The sequence below is a fragment of the Accipiter gentilis genome, chromosome 29 (genome assembly GCF_929443795.1).
Source record: "Accipiter gentilis chromosome 29, bAccGen1.1, whole genome shotgun sequence".
NCBI classification, from domain to species: Eukaryota; Metazoa; Chordata; class Aves; order Accipitriformes; family Accipitridae; genus Astur; species Astur gentilis.
In genome coordinates, this window is record NC_064908.1 from 9,253,984 (window position 1) to 9,270,954 (window position 16,971).

At 48.6% G+C, this 16,971-nt stretch overlaps 1 protein-coding gene across 4 annotated transcripts; it reads left to right on the forward strand.

Annotated features, from left to right (window-relative positions):
* The first annotated feature begins 90 nt into the window (after nucleotides 1-90).
* Nucleotides 91-16,909, forward strand: NOXA1 (NADPH oxidase activator 1). Of its 4 annotated transcripts, none has more exons than XM_049832305.1 (15): nucleotides 91-376; nucleotides 1,836-1,918; nucleotides 3,488-3,596; nucleotides 5,787-5,921; nucleotides 7,006-7,113; nucleotides 7,841-7,900; nucleotides 8,483-8,520; nucleotides 9,215-9,356; nucleotides 11,889-11,942; nucleotides 13,151-13,292; nucleotides 13,422-13,474; nucleotides 14,394-14,566; nucleotides 15,265-15,370; nucleotides 15,458-15,581; nucleotides 15,810-16,909. In XM_049832305.1, exons 1-15 carry the CDS (start codon nucleotides 203-205, stop codon nucleotides 15,905-15,907), a joined length of 1,599 nt encoding a protein of 532 aa, XP_049688262.1. In that variant the 5' UTR covers nucleotides 91-202; the 3' UTR covers nucleotides 15,908-16,909. The 4 variants fall into 4 exon arrangements, with proteins under 4 accessions (XP_049688262.1, XP_049688263.1, XP_049688264.1 ...); XM_049832306.1 differs by having other exon boundaries at nucleotides 14,397-14,566; XM_049832307.1 differs by having other exon boundaries at nucleotides 13,151-13,223.
* The last annotated feature ends 62 nt before the right edge of the window (nucleotides 16,910-16,971 follow it).

The following is a 16,971-nucleotide window of genomic DNA, read 5'->3' on the forward strand; positions in this document are numbered from 1 at the left end:
GTGCCGGGCCCACCTTCCGCGGGGCCCGTACCCCGGTGGGCCGCCGCCCCGCCCGGCAGCCCCGGGGGAAAGGCGGGGATGCGGGCGGAGGCGGCCCCCGGGGCTTCCTCGTCCGCCCGCTTCCCCGCCCAGGGGCCGCGCCCGCCCGGCCGGCAGGTGAGGCCCCGCCGGGCGCCCGGCAGAGCCCGGGGAGCTGCGGGCCATGGCGTACCGGGAGCTGGTGAGGCGCTGGCATGAGGGCGTGCTGGCGGCCGACGGCGGGGACTGGGACGCCGCCCTGGATATCTTCGCCGGCATCCCGGAGCCGCCGTCCAGGATCTGTTTCAACATGGGCTGCGTGCAGCTGCTGGCGGGGAGGCCCGAGGAGGCCCTGAGGGTGAGCGGGGCCGCGGGGCCGGTTGGGGCCGGGGGCCGGCTCCTCGGGGCCGGGACAGCCCCAGGGAGGGACGCGCCAGAGCGGGCGGCCCGACTGTCCCCTTTCGATTTGTGAGGGAACGATGCTGAAACTCCAACGAATTCGGATCCAGCGTTTCTTATCTTGCACGTCCAGCTAACGGCAGGAACGGGAGCGGTGGCGAACACAGAACGAGGAGCCCTGCAGCCGCCGCGGCCCCGGACGCTGCCGCAGGAGCGGTCGGGACCGCCCGAAAGAAACCGGTGCCCTTTGGAGAGGGAGGGCACCTGCCCGCGCTGGTGCGGGCGGGCAAGCGACCCGAGGGAAAGCCTTTTTATGACAGCACCTAGCATGTCTGCACGTCTGTCTGTCTCTCTGTCAGCTGCCCAGCGAGGAGATGCATACAACCTGTTTCTTAAATAGCATAAAGAGCAGCTCCGGCTGTGCTGGAGAGGCCGGGGCAGAGCCCTGGGCCGGGCAGTGGCTATAAGGGACAACAGTGAGCACAGCACGACAGTGCCCAAGGGAGTCTTCTTAGCCCCAGTGAATGGGCACTGACTGGGAAGAAGCTTGGCTATACTTCCGTGAAGGTCAACAGTTGGTTGTTTATTTTTTCTCTTTTATAGCACAATAAAGCAGACTGTTAAAGCAAGTTGTGCTGTTGGAGTCACGGAAGAAGCCAGCTGCCACCTCACTGAGAGGCGCAGTCACTGCCTGATCACCTGCAACATATTTTCACCCAAGCAATGCTGTCCCTGTCTAGGCAGTATCAGGAAGGTCTGGGGTTTCAGGTTTGGTTCATTATCCACATGCCATCTCTTTGCAATGATAAGCAAAGGAGCATACCTCCTAGCTTTCTCAGAAAGACATTAAGACAGTTTTCCTAGCACAGTGTTACTTTGAACCAGCAGCCATGAGCTGCTACCAGCTTTGCTAATACTTGCTTGTATTTAGCTGTGAAACAACCAGAAATATTGACTTACAGGTGCATTGTGTGAAGCTGTTCAGCTCCCTCCCTTGCACCCTTTCATGTACTCATCACTGTAGGCTGCTTCAGTCAGCCTTCCCCAGCCTGACTAGTCCTGCTGCTCCCACTGTCAGGGCAAATTCTACTCCAGGCAACACAGTTTTCCCATTACAAGGTGCCAGATGGCAAACAGCTCATTTATGTCCAGTCCATTTTACCAAAGAAGGACACAAACCTGAAGCTGAGTTCATGCAGAGCCAAGACCTGAAAGGTGACTTGGAGCTGTCTCCTGCCCCTCGGCTTGGATCGCAGCCCTGTGCTGGTCAGTCCAGAGGAGCTGGTCACGAGCCCAGAGATGGCCTCTGTGCCCGGTGCAAGCACAGCTTGGTCATGGCTGTCTGGGTGCATATACCCAAGCATTGATGGGAGAGATCCTAACTGATCCTTGGGATATGTCTGTGTTTTTCTTCTTAGTCATTTGATAAAACCATCGCAAAGGACAACTCCCTAGCTGTTGGCTTCTTTCAGAGAGGGTTTGTCCATCTGCAGCTGGAAATGTAAGTGAGGCGCGTGTCCATTTCATCTTTGGCTTTCTCCTTTTGGTCATTTATTCCTAAACCTAAATGATTCTATAGTTCTAAAATTCAGTTCTTCCAGCAGTCTTAAACAGTTCATAAGGTCGTTTGGCCTTGTAAACTGTGTCACAGGTCAGCAAGACTTATGTCTGGTAAGGCTGAGGAGATAGAAGCTGCACAATTCTGGGGAACCAGGGGTGGCTAATATATGACATTACTGTCCCATACAGACAGAGAAAGAAGCTGCTCCTGTATGCAGGGCTGCTAGGAGATTACATTACCATTCAGATTTTCTTTGGGAAGAAAAAAATGTAATTGCACTGCTTGGTGTACCTTCATGTGGTACATGTGAGTCTGGCCTTCCTAAAAATGCAGTCTGCCCAGAGTGTCTGACTCTCACTCTCTGCTGACAGCTGATTTTGTGGGCCTGATCTAAATCTCACTGATTTAATGTTGCTTCACTAGTGTCATGGGATTGATTACTCATTGCTTCCATGGTTAAATCACAGTGACATCCTGCTCAGAGAGGTGGGTGGAGGATTTTACAGGTCCCTTCTTACCTTCAAAGTTCAGTTATTCTCTTTCCTGTTATTTTCCCCATATTTTCCAGACCTTAATTTCTACAAAATTACTATATTTCTGGGAGGGAGTTAAAGTGAGAAGTTCTGCACTCACAGCTGGCCAGTCAAGCAGCTACACGCTCTGTGCCTCTGCCAGCAGAGCTGCAGTCAGGGATGGTAGAGTACTAGCCGGCATGCTGGAGCTGCTCCGCTCTGCTCCTGGCACCGTGCTGCAGCCAGCAGAAGCGGAGCAAGGCTGCCTTGAGCACACACACTGTGCAGCAGGTCAGGGCAGCACAACTGGCAGACCTGCCTCCTGCCCAAGGAGGTGATGGCCACCAGCACCCCATGGCTCATTCCCTCATCAGATGCTGCTCCCAGCCACCCACATCCACCTGGGTACCTTCTCTTGGCTGTGCTCACTGGTTCTTGGTCGGGTGACCACTGCATAGACCTTCCTGGACCCTTCCTTTCACCACCTGCAGCCTCAGGGGGAACCTGTTTTGATTTCAGTTGCATAGCTGGTGTAAATTCAGACTTAATTCACTGCTTATCCTTAAGAGTTTCTCTAAATTTCTGCTTGCATTGCTCTGGCCACGCATGTACACTCGCTGCTCACCATCAGCAGGGTTTTCCCAGCCCTTGCTTCTCCCCCGAGACATCTGCTGGGACAAAACTTCCAGCAGCAAGCTGGGCAAGTAGCTCACAGCATTTGTTAATCTCTGTTCTTTACATTTTCTCCTCCTTGGAACTGTGACTATTTCAGGTATCAAAACCTACTGTTCATGAGAGACACACCACGTTCATTTTGTACTAACTACCAACAAGGAGAGGACAGGGAATTGTCTATGATCACAAGATGGCACACATCTCTGGTGCAGCTCTCCTCTTTCAGAGAAGAATACATGGGGTTTTGCTAGCTTGATTTTTGAACTTCTTAGAGTCTTCAGCTTTTTGAGTCTCAGTTTCTTCTGCAATCTCTGCATTGTAGGTACGAAGAAGCTCTCTCTGACTATCGTATGGCCTTCAGTCATCTAAGAAAAAATCCCTTCATTGATTACAAGCAGCTGGGGCTGAGGCACATACTCTATGCATGGGAGGTAAGAGTCAACCTGTCTCAGCAGTCCTTCCCCTCTGTTGGGGATATTCATCAGGTCTTCAGCAGTAGGCATTAGTAACCCAAGAGCTTCGCAAGACAGTACATTAGAACAGTAAAAATTTCTGCCTGCACTTTTTTTTAATAAAGGAACTTAATTATAAAAGTCACAAAACAATGTCATCTCTGAAGAGTTTAGCAAATTACGCAGCTTGAAAAGTAAAATTGTTCGGAGAAGATGCACAGGAATGTGTATATTGGGCTTTTTTAGCTTATCTATCCATGTAATATTTACACTTACATGTGTGTAAATATGCCTGTAAGTTTTGTGAACTCCTCAGCTCTAAAAGCTGAAATAGGTTGGAGTATAGACAGATGGGAACAAAATTGGTCCATAATGAAGACTAAAACTTATGTGCATGAAAGCCTGTCTTTCCAACTGTAGCAACTGGTCTTAACATTATCTCTGTGTCTAAACTTACACACTGGGCTGCAAGCTGTGTTTTGCTTCTGTAACACTTCACTCTGCAGCTCTTACACTGTTACAGGGAGTCAGCCTGCCACATCCTGTTCAAAAAAGATCTAAGTCTGAATTGATTGTAAATATTTGGAATATTTGGAATGTAAAAGACCCTAGAAACTGTACTTTATTGTGAGGGTTCATTTTGTCTTTTGTCCTGAGTCCACACACAGACTGAAAAGCAGATACAGGAAGGAGTATTCAATTATTTACTTCTGCAGGAGTGAGGAGTCATTGTGTAACTCAAGTCAAGCATGCCCAGAAACCCGTCATTCAGTCTCAGTCAGTGTTCATGCACCTTATACCTGGCTGGAAGAAGCTGTCCTTGACATCCAAACCTCATTGTTTTTAACAGTTTCAGTGCCACAGCACTACCTTCTCTGAGCTCACACACACTCAGAAACAGTAAGTTCCCTTTGAAAGGTGCAGGTCTGCAGGAGTGCCTGGAGGCCATCCAGAGGAGGTTGGTACCCCTTCTGGCATGAACACACAGTCCCTCACTCTGTGTGCTCTAGGCATTGCCAGGACATGTGCTCTCACTGTGCTGGCACTCCAGACTCAGGATTTGCATCCTGATTCAACTGTATCTCAGTCTTACATCTACCTGCAGCTCATTTTTCAAAATACACAAACATAATCCTCCTGCAGAACTGTGCCATCAGCTTTTCCCATGCATGGCCTCTCACATGCTGCATCTAATCTTCTCTAGGGAGATATGCTGTATTCAGAAATACTTGCCACTTTCAAGGTTAGTGCACTTCTGAGTGAGAACTGCTGCCTTGCTTCTCTAAGACGGATTACCTCTGCAGTTCCTGTAGATGTTCAGGACTGCCATTCCCCATCCCCACCAAACAGCAGTCTTCTGCTGTCATGATTAAGAAGTAAAGAGAAAGCATCCTATTAGCTGTACCTCTGTCCCAAGCACTGCTTGCATCCAGATACCACAAAGCAATTTATAAGCTGATAACCCTATCATAAGATAGCAGCTATCTGATAGTGAGTCTGTTAGGACACATTTCCACCTTGTAGGCCAGCAGCTTTTCCATACAGTGACTGTTGGCCGGTGACAGGAGATCTCCCACTCTTAATTCAGTATGTAGATCAAGGCAGTCTATAATACTCCCACACTTTGCCACTTCACCACTGAACATACATGCTGCTAAAGGGTAACAAGCTACAGCTGAAAATTTGCGCATTCACAACCCACTACAATGTGAAATAGTTTCAGTTAAGTTATTTTGCAGTGAAAGGAAGTCAGAATTGCTCTGCACAACAAAAAAAATTACCTAGTTACATGCAGAAAGAAACCCAAGAAAATCCTTCCTGGCCTTTCAGATGCAGGAAGGATAAGATTAAAACTTATTTGGTACCAGAGTCTTCATCTGGTGTTCCCCACGCCTCTCCTTGCCTTGAACAGAGCTAGCACCTCTTGCACACCCAGCAGCTAGCCTGGAGGTACAGTTTTTATCTCTTTCCGCTATGATTATGAAGTTTTTTCAGCTGTGCTGGTCAGAGTGCCTTTCCTGTGGCCAGTGGGGAGTAGACTGGGGCTCTTGCTATACCTGTGATGTTTCAGTGCTTGGTCTCTGTTTCTTGGCTGAGTTCAGTAAGTTGTGTTGGGTGTCTGCTTGGTCTCAGCCCTCTTGAGTTCTGCTCCCTCCTTGCCTGCTCCAGGTGCTATACAGCACTGCAGCAGCGCAGTGCCGGCTGCAGCAGTGGCAGGAGGCCAGAGTCACCCTAGATAAGGCTGTTGTATGGAGACCTGAAGGAAGGACAGCAATCCTGGACCTGGCCCTTGAGCGTGTGCAGGTAAGACCACCTCAATGAGTTCGTGGGTATGTGTGTTGGACTTAAGTTGAGAAATATGAGATAAGAATGTGCTAATTGTTCTATGTTTGGGTTTTCTTGTCTATCCATCTGTTTGGTCACCTGGTAACAGAGTCTAAGCCATTTGCATGTGATGCTTTACCAAATTAGTGCTTCAGCTAATCAAGTAACTCCATCACCCCCAGGTGCTTCATAGCAGAGAAGCACCATAGTGGAGAATTATCGGATAACCTCTCAGGTTGGGGAGGTTGCTTTCTAGTCCCTCCTGTTCAGGAGCTTAGTTCTATTCATACTTGTAATGTAAAACAAGTTGCCTTATGTAGTGTTTAAGTGCAGAACCCTTGCGAGTGCAGATTTGGAGGGTGTCCCTTTTCATGACAGGCTGACTTTTTTGAGTCCCTTTGGCCTCTGTAACAATTGGTGGCAGTTTGGATATTAATGACAATCACTTTTAGAGCTTAAGTAGAGCGTAAAAGTGTTTCCAGGGTTGGTTCTAAATAATAGTTTCCTGTTAGACTCTTTTATGATCAGGAACGACTTGTAGATCTCTGATTTACTCTTCCTGGAGGGTTTATTATTTTGCTACCTCCATACTGCCTTATCTTATTTGTATCCTTTCTAAGAGCCGATCACTTTTTTTTGAATCTGATCATCTCTTCTAGCATCACATTTGTGCTTTGCATGAGTGTATTATTTATATTTGCTATTAGCATGCTACTCAGTGGTTGAACAGAGGAGAAAAAAACCAACATTTGAAGTCAAATAGAAAAACTGCTTAGAAGATTTGTTTAATAAACCTTACTCCACTGCCCTCGCTTCCCACCCACCCCATGCCAACAGAATTAGTCTTTGACTCAACAATGGGTAGTGGCTGCTGAGCTCTTAGTTTGCAAGTGCTTGTTAAACCTGAGTGACCTTTTTCAAGTTCACAGCCATAATTTTTGCCCCAATGTCTTCCTAGAGCTGATCTTGCACACACAGGGAAGCTATATTTGCTTTTCACTGCTGTTATGTTTCATTTAATATTAATTGATGGCTTTCCCCTTATCTGCTTTCCCTGCCCTAGGACCATCTGTTTTTAGAGCCCATGCAAGTTCCTCTTGGGGAATTTTTCAGACCACGAAAGAAGGAAGTCGAACAGCTGGATTCAAAAGATTTCCTGGGTAAACCAAAGGTAACAGGCATGTAATTGTTAAGATTAACAGCAAGCAGGTTAAAATCCCACCTTCTGACATCTCCAGAGAGTATTACGTTGGCCACTCCACTGATGATTGTGCTGGTGGAGATCGAAGAGCAGGATTGTCAGGGCTCGCAGACAGTCAAGGCATCTGGGACACAGAAGCCAAAATTTGTTGCATTTCCCACCTCTTCTATCAAAAATGTAATTTGGTGCTAAAAAACCTTCCCAGTCTTGGTCACTTTAAACTCTGAAAAAGCTGAGCAGGTACTTACGGAACACTGTGGTTGTCCTTTTGTTGACAATGACATTTTCAAGAGGGGCACATTCTTCCAGCATGCTCCTACTCACTACTGTGTTGCCAGTGGGACAGGCAGGCTCTTGGGAGACAAATCCCTTAACGCAAGTCAATGGAGAATTTCTCTGATCCCTTCTGTGACCAGTGCGGTCAGCAGAAGTGCCACAGGCCAGAGAGCTCCAACATGAATAAAGGAAAGGGAAAGTAATTCATTCACATACTTTTAAAGAAACCTTGTAAAGAGGGACACAAACTATTGAAGCTGTTTTGGGAATCCAGCTCTGCTTTTTCCACTATGTGTATGGCTCTACTTTATGCCTGACCTTAGGATGTCGGAAGGAAACGGGTCTGAGTAGATAACCTTGCATGAAGTTTGAGAGTCTCTTCATCCAGCCTGGATTCAGTCATTACTTTGTCCTCCAACAGGTGATCTCGTCCATCATTCCCAATGATGAGTACATTGGCTTTGAGCCTCTCAGGCCTCAGGTGAGCAGGACATAGCTGTGAAAGGAGGAATGGAGCTGTCATAGAGCTCCAGGTAGGGCCTCAGATCCTAACACCATCAGGGTAAGAAATACTGTTGAAACAAAACATGCAATAATATCCATGGGGCCACTCAAAGCCAGGTGGTAGGCTTCAGCACTAGCTGGAAGGGACTTGGTGGTGTCAGTCTCCAACCCTTTCAAGATGCATTTTTATCTCTTTGCCATGTCAAAACAGCAGTGGAGACTTTGCTATGCTCAACACGTGTTTGCCCAGCGCTTTAGTAAATTTGTCAGCATAAGCATGGCTGCCTTGCACTGTAATATGAGTTTCTTAGAACCAGGGGTATGGGAAAAGATGTTGTTACTCACCTCCTGATGGGACAAAGGGGGAGGGGGAGAAATAGAAGGTACATCCTGGTAAGGTGTGGAGCAGCAGATTTCTGTCTGGGTACTGTGGTGTGACAAACGTGGTCAAAAGTAAAGACAAAATACCACGGTGTGGTATTGAGAGGGACAGTAATTAAGGTGGCACAGTTGCTGTATAAGGTACTGTTATAAATAGATGCTGTTGTTCCTCCCACAGAAACAGGGCTTTTATGAACCCAGTGCTGATGCTCTGCGGTAAGTGTTCAGTTCCACTTTGGTCCAACTCTCCTCTCAATATTTCTGTTCAGAAGGTCATGTTTTGTTCTCCAATGTCTTTGTCTGAAGACTCTGTGGGATCCACACCCACTTCTCACCAAGAGTCGAGTGAATGACAAACATGCAAAGGCTTGTGTGGCTGCAAAAGACACTGCAGTTCAGTGGCATCTCTCGTGCAAGAATCTCAGGGCAGTTTGCAGGAGTTGATTCAATAGTCTTGGGAGACAGGCATAGATCGTGCCATGGTTGGGGAATGGAAGCAGAGTTTGTGGGGCCTGCCCAGGTCTGTGGCAGAGGATGCTGTCCCATCCTAGTTCCCAGGACAAGGCTTCCAAATACTCAGTCCCAGCCCTGCTCTGCTGAGCCAAAATCAGCCTTGGTTCAAAAAACATGAAAATCATTTGTTTTGGTGATACTGTACCAGCAGTACTTCAGGGCTGAGTTTAATAATTGTTTTGATCTGGTGAAATGGGGCAGTTGCATTTGGGAAATAGGTGTTTTCCAAGCTCCTTTTGTTCCCAGTTGGACCAAAGAGTAACAATGGAAATCATGATTTCCCAACACCTGAAACTTCTGGCATGTGCCAATTTGGATCCATGCAATTTTCTGGATCAAAGCCTTCCAGCACCAGAACTCCAGGGTTAGTAAAGGTGCTCTTATTCTTTCTTTCCAGAGACAGTGAGTCAGGCTACTATCGAGTTTTGTCCCATTATTACCCTGAGGACTCGGAGAAGTTGGCAGTGAAAGCCAGCAGTTTGGTCTTTGTGCTCGCAAGAGGAGTGGATGGCTGGGCTACGGTCATACACGATGGACAGGTAAGGAAAACGGGTGGGCTTTCCAGCCCATCCCCACCAGCAGAGACCACAGCCCTGCCTGTGAAGAGGAGCTGCTGCAATCCTCTGAGCACATTCCTTTGGGACCCACTTCTAGCACTGCAGAGCAGAGGATGAGTTCAGGAGCTCATTTCCACAGACCAGTTGCTAACTATGGATTTCTCTGATACTTGGCTCCCACTGGCTTCTGTCATTCATCTCTGTAGCTCCACACGGGCATCTTTTTGGGCCCTTGTGCTCTCCACCACACAGGTTTCTATTGTAGAATTGTGTAGGATAACAGAGCTCACGAAGGACCACCATTTAGAGCGGTATTTGTCACCTGAGAGCTCTAACAGAGCTGAGGAGACAGGTTGGTCCTTACCTGGTGTGGATTGCCTGTGTTAAATTAACTTTGGGAAGGTTTTGAGAAGGTTTCAGCTGTGCAGGCAGGTTTTATAAAGGGCTCTAGAGAAGATCTAAGGAATTAGTCCAGCAAATCTGACATCTTTCTGCAGACTAGGGAACTACAGTGTAAACAGATTGAATAGAAACAGATAAATATGACAACGTGGAAAATCTTCTGTTGACAGAAGCCATTTCTCATATGTCTTCTTAAGTTCTTTGAAAGAGCCAGTGCATACCTGGATTAGGTTGAGCCAGTGAATATATTATCTGCCTATATTTCCAAAAAAAAGTCAAAAGATTCTTCACAAGACAGCTAAAAAAAGAGTGAGCTGTGTGAGCAAGAGAGGCAGTGCTCTGAGGACTGATAACAGGTTAAAAATATAGAAATAAAGGGTGGGCATAAATGAACAGGTTTTTCTTTATTTCTTTTTTCTAAAGGATGTCCCTACAGAGAATCTGTTGTAACCTAAACATTTAGCATATTCATAAGTGATACAGTAATAGGGGTAGTGATATAGTGCTTCTTAAGGTGACCATGTGCCATGACAGACAATCAAACCATTCAGCATAGCCTGAAGTACCTGGAGCTAACAATAAACAGTTACAGAAGTATTTGAATGTACTGGTTGACTGCTCAGTGCAATGACAGATGAAATTCAAAGTCAAAAAAGGTAAAGTGGCAAGTGACAAGTGGCATTTCTCAGGGGTTGGTATTGGGACTGGCGCTGTTTAACATCTTTGTCAGTGACACAGACAGGGGGATTGAGTGCACCCTCAGCAAGTTTGCTGACAATGCCAAGCTGTGCGGTGCATTCGACATGCTGGAGGGAAGGGATGCCATCTACAGGGACCTTAACAGGCTAGAGAGGTGGGTCTGTGCAAACCTCATGAAGTTCAACAAGGACAAGTACAAGGCCCAAGCATAAATACAGGCTGGGAGATGAGTGGATTGAGAGCAGCCCTGAGGAGAAGGACTTGGGGGTATTAGTGGATGAAAAACTGAACATGAGCCAGCAATGTGCACTCACAGCCCAGAAAGATGATCCCATTCTGGGCTGCATCAAAAGAAGCATGACCAGCAGGTCAAGGGAGGTGATTCTCCCCCTCTACTCTGCTCTGATGAGACCCCACCTGGAATACTGCATTAACATGTGGGGCCCCCAACATAAGAAGGACTTGGACCTGTTGGAGCGAGTCCAGAGGAGGGCCACAAAGATGATCAGAGGGCTGGAGAGTCTCTCCTATGAGGACAGGCTGAGGAGTTGCAGTTGTTCAGCCTGGAGAAGAGAAGGCTCTGGGGACACCTTATAGCAGCCTTCCAGTACTTAAAGGGGGCCTACAGGAAAGATGGGCAGGGACTCTTTAACAGGGAGTGTAGTGATAGGATGAGGGATAGTGGTTTTAAACTGAAAGAGGGTAGATTTAGATTAGACATTAGGAAAAAATTATTTATTGTGAGTGTGGTGAGACACTGGAACTGGTTGCCCAGAGAAGTTGTGGATGCCCCATCCCCGGAAGTGTTCAAGGCCAGATTGGATGAGGCTTTGAGCAACCTGGTCTAGTGGGAGTTGTCCCTGCCCATGGCAGGGGTGTTGGAACTAGATGATCTTTAAGGTCCTTTCCAACCCAAACTATTGTATGATTCTATGAAAATAATAGACACTGGGGAAAAAATAAAGCATAATTACTCACAATGATGAGTTGAAATTAATAGCTCTATAGCAGTGATTATCAGAAGACATAGAAATGCTGCTGGACTGGTGTCTCTCGACATCCTTGCTGCTCTCTGCCTAAGCATCTGTTTTAGGAGCAGGGTGTTGGGCTTGGTGGGTGTTTGATCTGTTACATCACAGCCACTCAATGAGCAGCACTGCTTTGCAGCAGAAAAAGATGCAAAAGGACCGTTGGATTTTGTTCAGCAATTTGTGAGCACAAGCCACGTGGGTTACCGTATGCGACCCGGTGGGCACATTCGTCGTGTTGCAGTAGGGCAAGCAGACAGTGGTGGTTTGCAAGGGCCAAAGCAGGGCAGAGTGGGGCTAACAGAAGATGGGGCTCGGTGGGCTGGGCCTGCATCTGCCACAGCAGCAGCTCCTGTCTCAACCTGCTCTGCTTTGTGTCCCACAGAAGCTGCACATACCGAGCTCTCTCCTGGAGCCTGCCTCAAAGATGGATAAATGGGTGAGCTGACAACCTTGCAACCAGGGGTGAGGAAGGGACCAAAAGATACATATGGGACACTTATTTGTAAGATGATCACAGGACAGGACAACTGTGTAAGAGAAACATAGAGTGTGAAACACTGAGACACCTTGACTGAAGACCAAGTACTCTTGAACAGGAACAACAGAAGAGTTCAGAGCAGGAAAAGTGCTTCTTTTTTTTATATACATTGGATCTCTTCACAGCAAAATCTGGGGGCTTGGACATATAGCCAAGCCACAGTAGCTTGTATCACAAGCTGATCTAGGTACTGTTATCTCTTATCCACCATGGGCTGATGGAGCACACAAAGATGAGCAGCTGCCATGGCTTTCCTGACCCACTGTAACTTGTTGAGGCACTGGAACACAATGATGAGTTTGAGGGCTTGAGGCACATGTTCATCTAGCCTGCTCACATGAAGTTTATAGCCACTAGATGTAGCACAGAACCAGGTGAGGAGTGTTTGTGTGTTCTAGTTCACTAGCAGAGTGAGAGTAGGTTAATCCCCTGCAGTGGGGAGTAATATTTTGAACAGGCACAGCTTTTTGCCCTGAGGCCACATGCCTAAGCCCTAAATCCTCACCTTCAACTTAGGAGAACTTCCTTCATCTCCCATCTCCACCACAGGCATATCCACACGTGATCCCAATCATTTTCCATCTGAACCCAGTGTGGAAAGGTGCAATTCAGACCCTTATTTCTTGTGAGAGATTTTTGAAGGACATGGTTATTCTGATGTTGCTGTGATTTATTTTTTTTATTCCCCCTCCCCCTCCCCCCCCAATGAATCCCTGGCCATAGCAAACACTTGGGCATTTGCTCTGTGGATTTCTCACTGTGAACCAGCCCAAGATCCCACGTGAGCCAGCAGATGGTGGGGAGAGCCCTCAGCACAGTGTGAGCAGCCTCCCTCTGCTCCAGCACCAACCCAGCAAGGGGCAGGAGGCCAAGGAAGTGTTCCACCAAACCTCTCATCACCCCTGCTACCCACAAGAGCTCCAGAGACCATTTAAGAGCCTGAGTGCTCCACCTCGTCCAGCCATTTAATGAGCTGATCTCCCTGGGGCTCTCTCTGGGGTTACACCCAGAAATTTATAGCTGGCTGCACAGTCTGTCATGCACACCAGCCTTGCCGAGTCTCCAGTGTCTTCTGCTCACTCCTTTCTGATGCTGTTCTGTTGCAGAAGATCAGCAATGGGATTCCCCTCCCTCCTGCCCAGGTGCCTCCCAGCCGACTCCATGTGAAGCAGAAGCCAGGTAGTGCCCTGGGCCAGGGACATCAGTGGGTGTTATATGAAGCTGTGCCCAAACCCCCCTGCTTTAGGGGTACGTGGGGAGGCTGCTTGCCCACTGCAGCCATGGCTGCCTGTGTGCTAGCAGGTTGCAGAAGAGCTGCTGGGGGCTTCTGCTGCTGACTGCAGGTGCTGTTCCTCTGCTTTTTTTTTTGTTCTGCAGCATCTCCTGGGGGAGAAAATGCCTCTTTAAATGATGCCCCAATGGACTCCAAGGTAAGGTGTTTCACAGGCTGAAGCTGGCACAGCCTCAAGAGATCAAGGCTGTGAAAAGTGCAAGATTCCTGGCCAGACCCTCCAAAATTCCTGAGCTGCCCCAAAATCCTCTGCCCATTTTCCCATTCCAAAGAGAGGCTCCCATGTGGTCTTTCCTCCACCGCTCCCAAGTTTGGGACCATACAATTTTGTGAGGCAGCCCAAGGTTGAGTCTTATGAGGGCAGTGCCCTTTTGCCGCCCTCCAAGGAGCCGAGAGCCCCAGACACAGCAGTGTTCTCAGGCACACACTCTTCAGCCCATTTTGCAAGAGAGCACTGTCTTTGAACTACCTGCTGTCCCTTTCCCCCTCTTCCTGTGTGACATTTTCTGTCTCTGTTGGTCTGGGTACCACAATTTATTCACATTTGCATTCTTCTGGGATGATGTCCTCTGATGCATCTCCATGTCATTATCAACCACCGTGTGTGATGGAGCTGGAATCACTCCTGTGTCCACTTGGGGATAAGCACCTCTCTGGCAGTGCCAGCTGCAGGTCAGCTCTGCTCCCTTTGTCTTTGCCACCCCTCTTTGTAGGGCTTTTGGAGCCATTTTTTGTCAGCTGTGTTTCAGATGAGGCAGCAGAGCATGGGGACTTGGCTACACCTCTCCAGGTGGCTGGAGGAATTGCGGCCCTGCTCATATATGTTAGAGATTGGGAAGTACCTGTGCGATCGGACCCCGAAACAGGCTTCCTGAGTCATGGGAGGAACATTTGATACCAGGTTTTGAATCTGTAGTTCCTCCTCTGAAATTCAGATCTGCATTTTGATGCTGCTTTACTGTCACGAGGTAGCACTGAGCCAAGGGGTTGTGTCTGTGTCACCTCTTGATATGAAGAGTCCTTAATAACCAGACTGTTTATGGTGCCACACCTCTCAGCAGATCCCACTGACCCATGGAGAAGCTTCATCCAGCACGGACAGACCTGTTGTGCTGAAAGTGCACTGCGAGTGCACCGTGGTGGTGAGGGCAGGCAAGGTGCCATCTCTGCCAGACCTGCGGGCTCTGCTGAGGGAACGGTTTGGCCAGCAGGCAGAGCAAGGGAAGCTGAGGTACGCTGCAGCACAGCCAGGCCCTCTGGCACTCTCAGTGCATGAGTGTGTATGTGATGGGGTGGCAGTAGCCATTCCCCTGAGGATACAGACCTGTGTCTGGTCACCTGGGAACGTTGGACTGGGGTCAAAGTACTCTAGCAGAATTTCAGCAAAGATGTGAGCACACAGACTTCCTTGCAGGGCTAACCTTACCATGGCTTTTGGTTTGGAGAACAGCATATGCTCCATGGGCTTTGGAGGCCCAAAAGATCTTTCCCAGGAAACTGTACCATGGTCAAGAAATGGGTGAACAGAAGGAAAATATCTGTGCAGATGCAGCTGCTGTATATTGGACTTTTTCCTGCTCAGCTCAGCCTTTGAGATACACTAGGATCAATGCAGAGCAACTGGGGAGCTGGTCCTGGGGTGAGGTCTCCCTGATTATGACAGCCCTGGGGGGACACAGTCAGTGTAGTCAGGAGAGTTTAGGGTCTTCCCCTCAAGTAAGTGTGTGAGGAGGTGACAGTGTCACTCCCTAACAGTGCTGTTTCTGCCCACTGAGCGTGCAGGGTGGCCTGATGTCATTGTGCAAGATGACAAGCTCAGAGCTGGCTTACAAAGGGGACTTTGAAGACTGAAGATGGTAGAGGGCTAGGCTTGCCTCAAAGTTTGGTTTTAAGTGAGATGATTTGAGCCGTGTTAATGAACCCTTGCAGCTACAGGCATTTGGATGGCAAAGAACTTGGTGCCGTTTCGGGAGAGGAGGATCTGGGAAAGATGTGGCAGCAGCTGACATATGGCAGGCTGATGCTCTGCTGCCAGGTATGTGGGCTCTGACAAGCTTCTCTGCTGTGCTGGACTCAAATCTCTGCTTTGCCTTGCAACCTCCATGCTGACTTTCTCCTGTAGGACTCGGACTCCCACTCAGGCAGACCTGTCCTCTACCGGATGCTGGCCCAACACTCTTACCTTGCGCAGGGACCGGGGGACCTGGAATTCAGCAAGGGAGATGTGCTGGATGTTCTTTCTGAAGGTAGCTCTCTGGTCTGGTCTGCAGGCTTGAACTGGGGCAGGCTTTTGGAGTCTATTGCAGGGAGGGACTGGGGAATGGATGGCCTCTCCAGTGCTGTCTCAGGCTCATACTGTCAGGAGGTACAGGCTTGTGCTGGGTTTTGCCTAGAGTTAAATACTAGCCATGAAAACTCTTGCTAACCCCATTCATATGGGCCAGGGCTCATTCTGCTCCTTTACATTTTCTCAGTGAATGAGGACTGGCTCGAAGGACACTGTGATGGCAAGACTGGCATCTTCCCCAAATGCTTTGCAACCCAGACCACTTGTGGTGCTGCCTTCCTATAGCGAACAGGAGCCTTTTCCTGCCTGACTGGACTGTCTCCAAGCGGTGGGAGACACCAGACCCAGCTCATTTGAGCCACAGCCAGGACCTCTGCTGAACCTGGACAGGGGATGTCCCCCACTCACAGATCCCATGGGGTCAGTTCCAGCAGTCCAACAGCATTTTCTACAGCCTGTTCCCAGACCTGGTATTTTTACCTCTGTGCTTACACTGCCAAAGATGTGTCTGTGCAGGGCAGAGAGAAGGGAGAGTTTGGCTGTGGGAAATGTCCGTGTGGTAGCTCAGACCTGAGGGGCTCAGACTGGTGGGTGGGAAGAGGTTCCTGTGGATGGAGGTCTTCACTGCCTCTCCCTTGTTGCTCAAGTTCAGGCTGGGAAGGCTGAGCCTCACTGTAATGAAGCCAAGGATAGCTGTCTGTGAGCAGGAGACAGAGCCCTGTTCCCCAGGCTCTTGGGTCACATCCTTAGCTCTACCAGACAGAGAGATGCTGCTCTTTGAAAAGGCTTTTCTAACCAGTCTGCAGTGGGGTATATGGGATAACACCTTGGGTTAGGACCACTGTGTATCATTTTCCACAGCAAAAGGATCTGCCAGAGCCAAAGGGTTCTGACCGTTCCTCAGCCCAGATGCCTTTGGCTCTTTTCTTAAGCCCTTAAGTCCTGCCTGGATGTCACTACTTCATGCTGCCTGGGCAGGCATCTTGCAGCACAGAGGAGAGGTAGTTGTGGAAAATACCCCTGCTCAGACTAGCTCTGGGCTTTGGCAGAGCCTTGGAAGGGCTGGGGAGAGGGCTGGCTGAGCAGCATGGTGCTGGGCTGGTGGCTGGAGCTGTAAGGACTGAAATAATTGTCCAGTTCCTGCAGCTGAGCTGTGCTGGGCTCTGCTGATCTAAATAAAACACTCAAGTGCCTGGAGCTGCTATGGATTTGGTGTCTGACAAAGCTGGACTATGTAACTTGAATATAAAATAAACCCTGAGCCAGAGTTGGTAGCTCTTAAATCAACTTCTACTTGTATTTTTCTGCTGAGATATGCTAGTAAATATTTTTAAAGACAGCTGACAGCG